The sequence below is a fragment of the Eleginops maclovinus genome, chromosome 11 (genome assembly GCF_036324505.1).
Source record: "Eleginops maclovinus isolate JMC-PN-2008 ecotype Puerto Natales chromosome 11, JC_Emac_rtc_rv5, whole genome shotgun sequence".
Classification (NCBI taxonomy): Eukaryota; Metazoa; Chordata; class Actinopteri; order Perciformes; family Eleginopidae; genus Eleginops; species Eleginops maclovinus.
The window spans coordinates 6370881-6384818 of record NC_086359.1 but is presented as its reverse complement, the minus strand read 5'-3'; the positions used below and the strand labels follow the sequence as shown (position 1 = coordinate 6384818).

At 42.2% G+C, this 13938-nt stretch overlaps 2 protein-coding genes across 2 annotated transcripts; one reads left to right on the top strand and one right to left on the bottom strand.

Annotated features, from left to right (window-relative positions):
• Positions 1-4530, bottom strand: si:ch1073-224n8.1 (zinc finger protein 16-like). The gene is given in 3 exon segments (XM_063895978.1): positions 1-3012; positions 3378-3843; positions 3845-4530. Coding segments are annotated over 3 exon segments (1608 nt in total). The 5' UTR covers positions 4067-4530; the 3' UTR covers positions 1-2092.
• A 4760-nt stretch (positions 4531-9290) lies between these two features.
• On the top strand, positions 9291-12325 carry LOC134872787 (leucine-rich repeat neuronal protein 4). Its single transcript, XM_063896220.1, has 2 exons — positions 9291-9430; positions 10211-12325. The coding sequence occupies exon 2, from the start codon at positions 10215-10217 to the stop codon at positions 10938-10940; it is 726 nt and encodes a 241-aa protein (XP_063752290.1). The 5' UTR covers positions 9291-9430; positions 10211-10214; the 3' UTR covers positions 10941-12325.
• The last annotated feature ends 1613 nt before the right edge of the window (positions 12326-13938 follow it).

Sequence of the window (13938 nt, the reverse complement as noted above, 5' to 3'; positions counted from 1 at the left end):
TAGAAACAAGGCCCTTTAATATAATAACATTTACAGCAGGTAACGGGATGAATGTGACGAGGGGGAATACATGTTCAACACAGATGCATTAAAAAATGTTTTTCACATTTAATACTGACTTAAGGAAGAATGTCATTTCAGTTTAAACCTACATGCAAAAGGCCCCGTCTTGTTTGCAATACAAAAAACAATAAATATGATTATCTGGGGTCAAGACTACCTTGGCAAATCCTTTTCTGGCTATGCAGTAATATATTTAACATTTTGAGTGCCTTCAAAAATCCCCTACACTTGTAAATGTACATAGAATAGTTACATGGAGATTGTTATAGTAGTATACAAGGGAAAAGACACCAGACGTCGAAAGGCTGAGAAGATTAATGCTCTGCTGTAAACCCTGATGCATCGGTCGTGTCACAACAGGAAGAACATCAGGAAGAATTTGAATAAGATTATAAGTTATTAAACAGCGTGTCAGCATCCTTTAACGCACATACACACCGCTTCCTTTTTTTCCTCTTGCACATAAACTTTTCAACAAATGCTAACCCTCATTAATCCAGATAAAATGGCTAAAACTACATTCTTATGTACAGAAACAGCCGGAAGGCATTAGACGCTAGCGGAAGAACAGATATGCACATGCAAGCACCTAAATCTGTCCGCTAGTAATCGCTAGTGACTGGCCGGTTACAGTAATACAAGTCCAGAAAAGGTTAAGGCTTTCAGGACAAACAGTAGCAGCTTGAAAAAACAAAGGGGGAATGCTAACGTATGGTCCATAAAAGAGAAACGAGTCAAAACTGGAGAAATTAGATAAAGTCTAAGCTGTTTATCTGACTGCATAAATGTCAGATGGTGTTGAAACACAGTTGCACTTACCACATGATGAGTGTGTTACCGATAGAAGCTCTGCAGAGGTAAGAACAGTTCAGATTAGGACTGGTTCAGGCTTCATCATGACACAAGAGAGAAAAGGAAGCGGAATTTATATTATAGCTTTTTAGCTAACGGGTGGTTTCATTTAGGTAGAGCGAGAGAAGAAACGCAACGTTTTGAATTGAAAGAATCCACTACTAATGCTATTTTTGTAGCCATTAAATATTTTTCTCATCACAATAAATTCACAAATGTGCTGTGTTCTCTCAGCCATATTATGCACTTTTATAAAAGACAGTGTTGGAATACCTACACACAGGAAAAGCAGGGGGAAAAAGACCAGCAGTGCAACAAAGATAAAGACAGAGGTAGTAAAACATTGCTGTTTGGGTTAAAATTGCCACCATTTAAAGTATTTCTCCTGCTCTTTAAGGATGCAAAGTGAAAAATATTGACTTTTTTTTTTGTACGGCTCTTCTGTTGTGTAATAGCACAAGCAACCCTATTTAAATATGATACAGGCTTAAATAGTTGACCAAAAAAAACTGTAAAGGTTGGTTTAATCAACGATGAACAGCGACATGATGCAAACAGCCTGAACTCCTGCATGCTTGTCCACACATGAAACATGAACCAGTCCAATGGATCCATTTCAACCTTTGTGGGGAGCTCAGTGTGCCTGATCACTAACTGAGGGACAATTCAACAGATACCCAATCTCTAATGTTTGAAACTATAAAAAAACTCATGACCAGAGTCGTAACTTAGCTCTTGCCCTGACTCAAATCTTGAACAGCAGTTGATGGTTGACTGAGTGTTCAAGGCACTTTTATTTTAATGAGAAAAACAGCTCTTGTACACATCTGCTATCAATTACCACAGGAGAAGTTAGACAACCTGCAACTCCCTGTGCCAAGAACAACCTGTGCTGCTGCTTGATGTATGTGCGGACAAATATAGTAGTTGTTGTTGTTGAAGAATGTACCGCGGATATTTTTAAACGTTATATATTTACATCTAAGAGCATGGAAACACCAGATATAAACGAGGCTCCAAAGCTTGGGTTATATGTAGCCTCACACTTTGACAGCATGTAACAGAGATACCTTATAGTGTTTACAAACCACACGAACACCTTGTTCCGTGTTTTCCACCCGGAGAAGGATTCATAGGTAAAATGCCAGCAGACAGTTATTCCTATATTTAAAAGCTCCTACACACAATCCACCACTGAGCTGTCATCCTCGTCAGCTCCCCAGTCCCCGAATCTCATCTGGGGGGACGGCGCTGCTGGGTGGAGGTTGTTAATGTCGTCCATGGCGTCTGGGTCCGTGTCCTCACCGGGAACAATCCCCATGTGACCGCCTTCCTCCCGGTGCGTGCGGATGTGTTTCCGCAGCGCTGCGGGCTCCTTGAAGCTGCGGTTGCAGAAGGGGCAGCAGCATGGCCGCTCCCCGGTGTGGATGAGCTGGTGGTGTTTGAGGTGCTGCAGGCGGCTCAGGCGCTTCCCACAGATGGCACAAACGTAGGGTTTCTCTCCGGTGTGTGTGCGCCTGTGTTTGCGCAAACCGTCCAAGTGGCGGAAGCAGTTCCCACACTCTGAACAAGAGTATGGTTTCTCACCCGTGTGAATACGCAGGTGGGTTTTGAGCGCCCCTGACTCACGAAAGCGACGGCCACACACTCCACACGGGTAAGGCTTCTCGCCAGTGTGGATGCGGATGTGCTTCTTCAGGCTGGAGATCAGACGGAAAGTCTTTCCACACTCCAGACAGTGGTGAGGTCTATCTAAAGAGGGCTCCCCTGTGGTGTCAGAGGCCGAAGGTCCAGCAGAGTCATCTGCTCTGCCCGGTGAGACCCCGTCTACTCTTCCGGCTCCAGAAGTTCTAGGCAACTGTTTCTGTCCATCAAGTCCGCCCTGCTGCAAGTCACTGCCAGGTCGTTGGTGACGCAGTGGATGAGTAAAGGAACGCTGGGAACCCTCGTCGCCAACTTGAACGTAGCCAAGATCACTGTTGTCATTACGCATCCCGGGCTCCTTCCTGCCGGGCTGACCAGAGCCTGAAACGGGCAACTGCTCCTCTTTAATCTCAAAACTGGAAGCTCCACCTTGTCCCTGAGTCTGCCTCTCATCTAAACACAAATTCAAAAATGCGGAGATGGTTAATGAGAAGGGACTACAATATTAAAATACAAAAACGAATCCATATGTACATTTCAAATAACTCCTTGCTTTACTTCCTCTGACTCATATAGTCAAAGGACACCGTGAAAAGTAAAACGGAATGGAGTTTAAGTGATTATTTGATTAATCAATGAGTCAAACAGAAAAAATGTACCTTCATTATTGATTATTGTTATTTTCAATGCAAAATACCAAACCTGCTGACTCTGCCTTTCAAATGTGGAGATTTACAGCTCTGGTTTATTTCATATTAAACTTATATAATAGCTAGTTTTAGCCCTTTCATACCCTACAGTTCAAATAGCATATTTACCTGGTCTATCGGAGCACATGTGCGATGTGTTGGAAGTAAAGGTGTCGAGCGCATGGTTAGTCACAGAGCCGTCGGGCTGGATGGAGAGCTGGCACATCTTGTAGTCATCTCTTGTCTCAAACCCGTGAAGGGAGTCATCCACTGACCCACCGAGACCTAAGTCAACCCCGGCTCCGTTCACATTTCGGCCGCCCTGGTGGTCTCGATCCAAGCCTGAGGCCATTGAAGCCATGGAAGACAGCGACGGGGAGAACACGGACTGACCGATGGACGGAGAGCCGGTGTAGGAGATCTGCAGCTGGTCTATGAGCTTCTGTGCGCTGCAAAGACACTCCTGTAGGGTCTTCAGCTCCCTCTCAGACACCTCCAGACGCACTTTGAGTCTCTCATTCTCCTGTTCCTTGTGCAGTAGCTCTTGTTGGGTCTCGTTGAGCACCACCACCACTTCGCCCAGCAGAGTGTCCACCTGCAGCGGACATGGCGGTCTGGATGGTCGGGGCGAGCCGGGACTTCAGCGACGTTACGGTCACGCTACCCTGCGCTGCCCCCCCTCCTTTCCGATCATAACAGGACTCTACCCCTGTCCTGTCGGTGACGTTTATTATGCTCTGTTTACGATTTCCACTTCCGCTATTAGAAGGAGTGGAGTCCATGCCAGCAGCGGAATAGCCTGTCCTCCGGGCAGTCATGGCTTTAAAGTTAGCTTAAATGCAGTTTGCTAGCGTTTAGAGGATATGCTAATGTCTCAAGTGCCAATAAAACAGTCTAAAATACGACAACCTGGAATAAACCTGCAAGTGGTGTCAACGAGCAAACAAACAAACAAACAACGAGCCGCTAGTACATCTGCTCAAATTGTGTTTATCTGGTGTCGCTGACAAAAACAATGAACTCTTTGCAGGCCCTGGCACCGCTACCTCACATTAGCCTGCTAGCTTCAAAGCTAAAAACGCCAGTCGGTAAAAACGTCCTCTTGCAAACACCGTGACTCTGCAGGAGGAAAGCGCTGACGGATCTTTACCGGCGTTATTCAAGTCCGTAAATGATGGTTCAGTGATATCATGGTCCGCAGCAGCAACTCACCCATCTCCTGCTTTGAGCCAGCGGAACTGCACGGTGCATCAGGCCCGTCGCACAGGGATGGCGTCAGCGCAGCCTGTGTTCACTGTGCCCTGAGTGTGAACTTGAAGGGAGTTTTTAATCCTTTCAGCAGAGCATTGCAAATAAACTAGAGTGGTCCTTTCTTAATTTAATTTAATTTGTGTTTCTATAAAATCTTGCAAAAATATGTATATATAATTGTTGCATTGAAAATGTCTTTATAAACAATAACATTTGTAAACCTAAAATCACACACTACTTTTCTGTCTTTCATCTAAAAGGTCAAATATGCTTCTGTTTACACATTGGTAAACATACTCTACATTATACAATAATACCATAGCTTAAGCTACCCTGCAGTAAAGTGATGAAAATACCTTCCACCCTCAACAGTTGCATAATTAAAGTGAGGTACAGATGCATCAATAATTATTACCCATTAATATATTTCCAAACTACACAAATAGCCAAATGAGTTCTTATTTTTTTGGATGGATGGATGGATGGATGGATGGATGGATGGATGGATGGATGGAGTTTTCCAAGTTTATCAAAGGGGTGACAAAATGACATCTAGATAAAGATCAATTGAAACATTGAATGACCTCAGAATAAGAAACAAACTTTGTTTCGCTTTCCCCTTAATTATCGTCCACATTGTTCACATCCTACGAAAGACAATATGTGTCAATAAATGCTTTGCAGAATAGGCTTTTCCGTATAATTGTTGTTATTGTTTAATTTGCAGCTCATTGGCATTTGCAATCACACAACTTAATATTGCACCTCTAAATAACGTGCTAATTAGCACATGGCTTGGCAATTTTTTGAGCAGTCATGATAATCCGTATTTGTTTTTATTCATGCCATATTCATGTCCCCGTGGCTTCTGGCTGTATTTTTTAATTTTTTTAGGAGAAAGCTTCTCTAAGCCGCCCTCATGTCCCGTGTACAAGTCGTATTCGGTTCTATTTACACGCCTGCGAGTTAGAACTCGGGGTAAAATGCTGTCCAATCTTCGCGGCGGTGCAGCAGCCATTTGCGGAGAAAAACTCAAGTTTTCCTCTTTTCAATCTTAAATGAGACTTCTAGGGTTCAACATCCAAAGCACACGCAGGTCATTGACGCTCAGGTGATTATATATACTGAGAAACCGGCTAAAGACATAGCACTTCATCCCATATCAAAAGTGTGCTGCAGGATGCTGTCAAAGTGGCCAAACGTATCATGAACTTCTTGATGCTTCGCAGATGAACCGGCTCAATGTAAAAATGCAATCCATCATAACAAAATTAATTAATGCAACCACCAAGTTGAGTAACTGAGAAACCACAGACCTCGGCTTGCCTGGCTCCGAATTAAATTCACCCTTTTTCCCCCAGGGCTGCCTCTTATTATTTTAGGCTGTAGGGGGCACTGTAGACGCTTTAATAATACTGAAGTCAGGTATAAAACCCTACATTAATCATCTATGTAATTGAAATGACTCTTCCAAACAGGAAGGAATGAACACTTAAACCTTTGCTTATTTATCAGCACTTGGATCCTTTAAAGAGGACGGAATTTACCAAGGAAGAGTCATATCTATTCTAGTTTTATTGATATAATTATAAATAAATATATATTCACATGTAACCATTTGTAATGAGGAAAGCAGACTCCTACCAGCCACAGTGGTTGGGGAAAAAGTGACGTGTTGCATTGCAAAGAGGGGCAGTGCATGGTGGGTCATGTTACAACACTTCTAACCCTTACCATCTGCCTGGCGTTTTTTTGTCACAACAGAAATATGTATTGCTCATATTGCCAGTAACACCATCTATTTAATAAGACTGACACTATTTCTCCCAATCTGATAAACAATGTACAGACATACAACTGACTCATTTCACCCCTGGACGTATGTCTCTGTGATACAGACTAAACTTTACCATAACTTGGAATACTCTTTTATTATTCTTGTAGCTGGATAAGGGCAACTGAACAACAACCTTATTTCCCCCCTGGGATAAAAAAAGTCTTCAAAATAAGAACATAAATTATTGTGAAATAAAGCAAAAAAAGATGCATGTTTTTCAGTATTGAAATCAGATACACGTGTTACACAATGCACACCCATATCCCTGCATACAAATATACGTACACACCCACACTTTCCAGTAAGACCCAAACACATTGACTCCCCCACTGACAAAGGCTCACACAAGATGGATAGAAAATATACAATACAAATATAAGAAACATAATAAGAAGGTATGGTGTTATAAAGAAGCAACTGAAAACACACATAGATAAGAATTCACACAAGGATAATAACAATGATAAAAGATAACAAATAAACAGTATACATAAAAATAACATAAGATAAAACAGTGATCAGTTGAATATAAATATACAAACATGTCTATATGCAGGTGTTAGATCTAGTATATTGGGGTAAAATAGTAATTCATGTTGTTAAATGAGTAAGTAAATGAGTAATTTGATATACAGTGGGGCAAAAAAGTATTTAGTCAGCCACCAATTGTGCAAGTTCTCCCATTTAAAAAGATGAGAGAGGCCTGTAATTTTTATCATAGGTATACCTCAACTATGAGAGACAGAATGAGAAAAAGAAATCCAGGAAATCACATTGTAGGACTTTTAAAGAATTTTTTTCAAATGATTGTGGAAAATAAGTATTTGGTCAATAACAAAAGTTCATCTCAGTACTTTGATATATACCCTTTGTTGGCAATGACAGAGGTCAAACGTTTTCTGTAAGTCTTCACAAGGTTTTCACACACTGTTGCTGGTATTCTGGCCCATTCCTCCATGCAGACCTCCTCTAAAGCACTGATGTTTTGGGGCTGTCGCTGGGAAACACGGACTTTCAACTCCCTCCAAAGATTTTCTATGGGGTTGAGATCTGGAGACTGGCTAGGCCACTCCAGGACCTTGAAATGCTTCTTACGAAGCCACTCCTTCGTTGCCCTGGCAGGTGTGTTTGGGATCATTGTCATACTGAAAGACCCAGCCACGCTTCATCTTCAGTGCCCTTGCTGATGGAAGGAGGTTTTCACTCAAAATCTCACGATACATGGCCCCATTCATTCTTTCCTTTACACGGATCAGTCGTCCTGGTCCCTTTGCAGAAAAACAGCCCCAAAGCATGATGTTTCCACCCCCATGCTTCACAGTAGGTATGGTGTTCTTTGGATGCAACTCTGCATTCTTTCTCCTCCAAACACGATGAGTTGAGTTTTTACCCAAAAGTTCTATTTTGGTTTCATCTGACCATATGACATTCTCCCAATCCTCTTCTGGATCATCCAAATGCCCTCTAGCAAACTTCAGACGGGCCTGGACATGTACTGGCTTAAGCAGGGGGACACGTCTGGAACTGCAGGATTTAAGTCCCTGGCGGCGTAGTGTGTTACTGATGGTAGCCTCTGTTACTTTGGTCCCAGCTCTCTGCAGGTCATTCACTAGGTCCCCCCGTGTGGTTCTGGGATTTTTGCTCACCGTTCTTGTGATCATTTTGACCCCACGGGGTGAGATCTTGCGTGGAGCCCCAGATCGAGGGAGATTAGCAGTGGTCTTGTATGTCTTCCATTTTCTAATAATTGCTCCCACAGTTGATTTCTTCACACCAAGCTGCTTACCTATTGCAGATTCAGTTTTCCCAGCCTGGTGCAGGTCTACAATTTTGTCTCTGGTCTCCTTTGACAGCTTGGCCATAGTGGAGTTTGGAGTATGACTGTTTGAGGTTGTGGACAGGTGTCTTTTATACTGATAACGAGTTCAAAAAGGTGCCATTAATACAGGTAACGAGTGGAGGACAGAGGAGCCTCTTAAAGAAGAAGTTACAGGTCTGTGAGAGCCAGAAATCTTGCTTGTTTGTAGGTGACCAAATACTTATTTTACAGAGGAATTTACCAATGAATTCATTAAAAATCCTACAATGTGATTTCCTGGATTTTTCTCATTCTGTCTCTCATAGTTGAGGTATACCTATGATAAAAATTACAGGCCTCTCTCATCTTTTTAAATGGGAGAACTTGCACAATTGGTGGCTGACTAAATACTTTTTTGCCCCACTGTAATTGTTTTCTCAGTCAGAGCTGACTGAACACTTCTGGCACAGGACAATGCGAGCTAATAATGCTCATATTTTCTGCAGACTAAGCTGAGAGGTGAGGCCGGCCACAGCTGGTAAAGTTGCTTACCCACATGTCACATAAACATAATGTTCAGTTATTCTCTTTCCTGGAAGCGCTGGCTGGAGTTGTGATCTAAAACAAGACAACACAAGTTTTATTTCTTATTCTGACGTTTTTTAGTCTTCTTAGGAATAGTACCAGCATAGTTATTAAAGACATGTTTTCCAGAGCAAGTTCAATCAGGTTGATTTCCGGCCTTTTTGGTAAACAGCTGCACACCAGACTCACTCCTTTCCGTTTATTTGGAATAAAGTCATACATTTCTTTTAGGTGAGAGGTTATGTGGTTGAGATGATGGGATAGGCTGCCTGAAATGAATGGCATACGTCAGGGATGATGAAGCCTAATGAATAAAAGCCCTGACGCGGACATTACCCAATCCTACTCAATTTCCCTCAACCCTAAAAGGAAAACAAGAGATCATTAGCAAGAAGGACATGCTCTAGAAAAATCTGCACTCCACAAAGGAATGGTACAGGAATCCACATGGTTCACCTCATCAGAAAAGGATGTATTGTTGTAGATTAAGCCATTACAAGCAAGCACATAGCACTCAGCAAAGAGGGAGGTGGAGCCGGTGCAGCAGAGTATAAGGGGGGATTGTGGGAGGAGGGCAGAAAGAAGGAGGTGATTGTTTGGGAGAAGGGAAGATATAAAGGAGGTGAAAGCAACAGAAGGAACAAGTGGACGGGAAGAAGTGGAGAAAGGAGCTCATTCTCACTCAGATTTGAAAAGCTTTGCAATCAACAGGTAGGTTTATAACTTTTGAATATGTTTTCACTCTTAACACGAGAGATTGAAGCTACGCTGTGGCTCAACCAAAAGCACAGAGTAGTGTTCAATAGTAGCTCCGGTTCTGTGAAGTTAACCAGACTTATATTTTCAAGGACATTTGTAAATGGGATCCATTGTTGATACTCTATGTATGTCCAGCACAGCGCATATTTCAGGTATGTTTGTGTGGATTCTTGTGGAAATGGCATGTACAGCTGTCCTGTAATTGGATCCAGCTTAGAGGGCTGCGCTAAGTCTTGGGTGTGTAGGCATTTGGACCTGTTGTGCAAGACGCCTGGAATGCTGAATTAGTATGAAATACCGACAAATCTTAACAAATGAGGATCAATCATAGCAGCTATGTTAACAAGGCTATAAATCATTAACAAACATGCCACAGAACAAAAGCTGAAACTAATGTAGTGCCCCCAGTTTGGTCATTTGCTTACTTCAGAGTTATAGCAGCGTGTGCTGCTTTTCAGACAGTTAATGCTATGAAGTTAGAGGGTTTTTTGTTCAATTTCCCAGCAGGCACTAGGCTCAGATTTAAGCTATATGTTTCATTCCCTGTGCAGTTATATACCCTCTAAAAGACAGAGCATCAGTGAAGAAATGACTGCATGTCCTCATTCAGCGCCTCTCATGTGGGGAAAAGAAGAGACTCAGGATGTACACATGGCTGGAAGCCCAAGAGGCTGTTGCTTTTGATCCCTATGCAAAAACAGATTTTCCAATTTTACTTTCTTTCATCTCCAGAAATATGATGGCTGCCATCAGGGACCTTCCTTTCCCCCTGGCTATCATTTGCCTGGTTCTCATCAGAGGTTACCGTCCCCTTCCTACAACATCACAAGTGCCAGGCACGTATCCCATGAGTCCTGAAACACCACATATGATTTCAACCTTTCCGTCACATGATTACCCCGACGAGGAAGTCACAGACACCCCTTTAACAGACAGCAGAGGGACTCCACATGGAAAGATTGCTGAGCAATGCAACTACAAACCCTGCCTGGAGGATCAGACCCCCTGCGCTGAACTGGCAGCCTCCACCGGCTGCTTGTGTCCAGGGTTACCTTTATATAATGAGGCTCCGGAGTCCCCCACCCTGATATCGGTCACCTGGAATGGGTCAGAGGTGGTAGTTCAGTGGTGTGCACCACATTCACACATCACAGCTTTTAATGTGACAGTCGGTGGGGAACAGAGGCAGACGTTTGGGAAGAATCGAAGGAAAGGTGGAGTGGGCGACATCGAGCACATGTCAGAGGTTTGTGTGGTTGCGGTGAACGATGCTGGAACCAGTCAGGGGTCCTGTTTGATGTACCAACCCAGGGACAGAAGTCTGACTCTGTTGGTGGGCCTCATCGGGGGGGCTCTGGGCTTCCTGCTGCTCCTCTTGCTGGCCGTGCTGCTCTGGAGGCACAGGAGGCAAAGGAAACAGGAGGCCAACATCTCTATGCACAACACAACTGAGACACAGTGAACACAAAACCGAGCTAAGAGAAGACTCTGTCCCATGAGACTCCTCAGCGTCACTGCAGTTAATTAACTGTGTGGACTTCAGAATATCTGCACCAAACAGGATATCTTACATTTAAAGAAAAGAGCATCTTGTCACCTCACATGGATAAACGTGACATTTGGAAAACCCTCTCATTGGTGTGATTTGAAAACCAGATTAAAAGAGTATTTATTAAATATACGTTTTCTGAAAGATGAATCCAGAAAAAACCCTTTGGGGACAGGTTTAAAATATCCCTTTTTGTTTGACAGTTTGTGTTAATGCATTTAAGTGAATATTTGAGTAATGTTTGTTAGCAGTTGCCGACATGGTTAAACATACTGTATACAGTAAAGAGAAAATGTGTTACGCTTTCTATGTAACCCTCTGTGAGAGTTCTTTAAAGAGTGACTGAACGCTTTATGTTTTATGAGTTGAAATTGAATGATGTGTTGTATTATGTGCTTTGTAGACCTTAAATATGTAAAGAGTTTGATTTGATAGATTTCCTAAAACTAATACAAGTTTTGAGAAACATCACATTTAAACTGAAACTACTGTATGTGTATGTTAAATGTCTGGCTTTTCAGTTCAGTTAAACATGTCCTGAGTTGCTAAAATGGGTAGTTATTTAACAGCTTTTGGATGGGTGTTTTCTCCATCTGTGTGTCATTGTCGGAAGTGGTGTTGGCATTCTGGATGAGCTCAAGTGTTGCTGCTGTTTTTCCAGCTGTCACACAATGGCCTTTTCATCGGATATGGATTTGTGAGGCTCGTATCACTCCAGCTAAGACTTCCAGTCATCCAGCACTGAACTGGAGGGTGGTGAAAAAGAGAAGAAAGTCCAACATTTAAACCCCCTCGAGTTTATCTCATGTTTAAGCCTCCATCTGCATGTCTCGCAGCCATGTTATAATTCCTTTTTGCTCTGGCTGCTGCCATGGAGTTGTTCCACTGCTCCTGGCATCTCTCTTTTTCTAACTGCACTGCACAATTTACATCCCGCAGAGCTGCACGGAAGTCAGCTAACAGTTGTACTTTGGAGACACGACAGATTGTTCATTTCAGCCGCTGAAATGGGCTCAAGATGCTGCTTTTATGACACATATTCGGCCTAAGAGTGCAGTCGCTGTCATACTGGGAGGGAAATCTGGACACAAACGGGCCAATTTCAGAGGAAATGCAGACACATGGGTGGAGAATTTCACGTGGTAGCAGCCTGTTTTGAACAAAATGTAATGAACTTAAACCTCAGCAGAATAGGTGTTTCTGCTGGTACGAGAACAGCACAACATGTACTTGTGTATTTAGTTTGAAAGTGGTTTGTCTTTTTCTTTTTTAAATAAATTATTTTTTAAGAAACTTAAGATGTTTTTGAATATTTACAGACCAATGAAAGTCTACCTTACCCAGAGACATCAAGTTCTCAATAAGCAGATCTGCTCATTTGTTGCCCTAAATCGCATTGATTATAAGAACCTAAAGCTTAACTTAAAGACTAAACTCATATCACTAAATACATATGTTATATCTTATTTGAATACAACTGATATGTTTAGTGTAAGATTATGTTTATTCTGTGAAGATTGGGACCTAAAATGTTCTATTTCAATTCATGAAGACTACAACAAACAAATCCATCAAGGTTTTGAGTTTGCACAACCTGAAGTCATCTTTTTCCAAGGCAATAAATTCAGTGTGATTTCAAAGTGTTTAAAGGTGATTTAGTGTCACACTCTGCCTTCCTACTTAATTATCACTTTAATGAAAGACTATATATATGACGTCAATTCAATAAAAAGAACAATATTGGATATATGGCACATAATAACCATATTGCATGATCTGCCAGTCGTTTGCTGATTGTTGTCTGCATGCGTTTCTAATGAATGATCCTCCTGAGGTTTTCAATGCAAAAATCTGGCAACCATCGGTGCAGGCAAGGGCTTGCGCAGACAGCTTTCCATTTCCGTTGGAATAAAGTTGATCTGTGCGGAATATGCGTAGGAGAAACGTCTCTGAAACGCCCCGGCTCCTCTGAACTGCTGATCATTTTCCCCCATCTCCAGCAAAAGACGGAGCAGAGACACAGCAATGATGAATCTCAGAGATGACACAGCTTTTTTGTAACTGCAGGCCGCTTTTGAAACAAGGTCAGCAGCAGTAAGGATTGTGTACTGGGCAGAGTCATGTTGAATCACTCCTATCTCATTCAGTAAACCCTGACGCATGTTGAGGTCACATTAAACAGTAAATCAGTTGAATTTCTGAATGTGGGGTTTCACAACTAAATACTTTGTGACAGCCTCTCCCTGTCATTCTGTTACTGCGTGGTTACCAGGGACCATGGAGTGAGGAAATTTTGAATTAAACAGACAGAATGGAGAAATGACTCACCTCGATGTCACGTAGGCAGACTAAATATTTTAGGGCTATTTAGTAACCCAGGACTTTTATCAGTGTCTTTCAGCATTCAAGATTATTTTCACAACCGATACAAAGGTACCTTTCAGAGGCCTCTGCCCCTTAGGCTTGGAGAAGTAATGTCACATTGATGCCCTCTGCTGGTCCTTTTCAATCCTGAGAGAAGACTGCTCTGCACTAAAGGCAGTAAAGGAGATCAACACACATCATTAAAGCTGCAAGGGATGAACATGTCCTTTGCATTTGAGAGCACAGTGTAGATGGATGGACAATCAATGGATAGAAAAACAGACAGAAGACTTTTTACCGACCGTCTACACTAGTGTAAAGGAGGTTGAAACATAATTACCAACCTAACCTCTTTTGTAGTTTGCTAAATGCTATTATGTTTAATTGATTTGCATAACCTGTTAATGTTTGAAATTAAATTAAATACGGAGTAATTGTTTTATTTCTGGATAAAAACAAACCCTGAATGTGTTTTCATGGCGTTGGCTTTTAGCTGAGGCTTTAAGCAATGACAGTAATTGCAGGTTGTAACATAATACCCATCCCA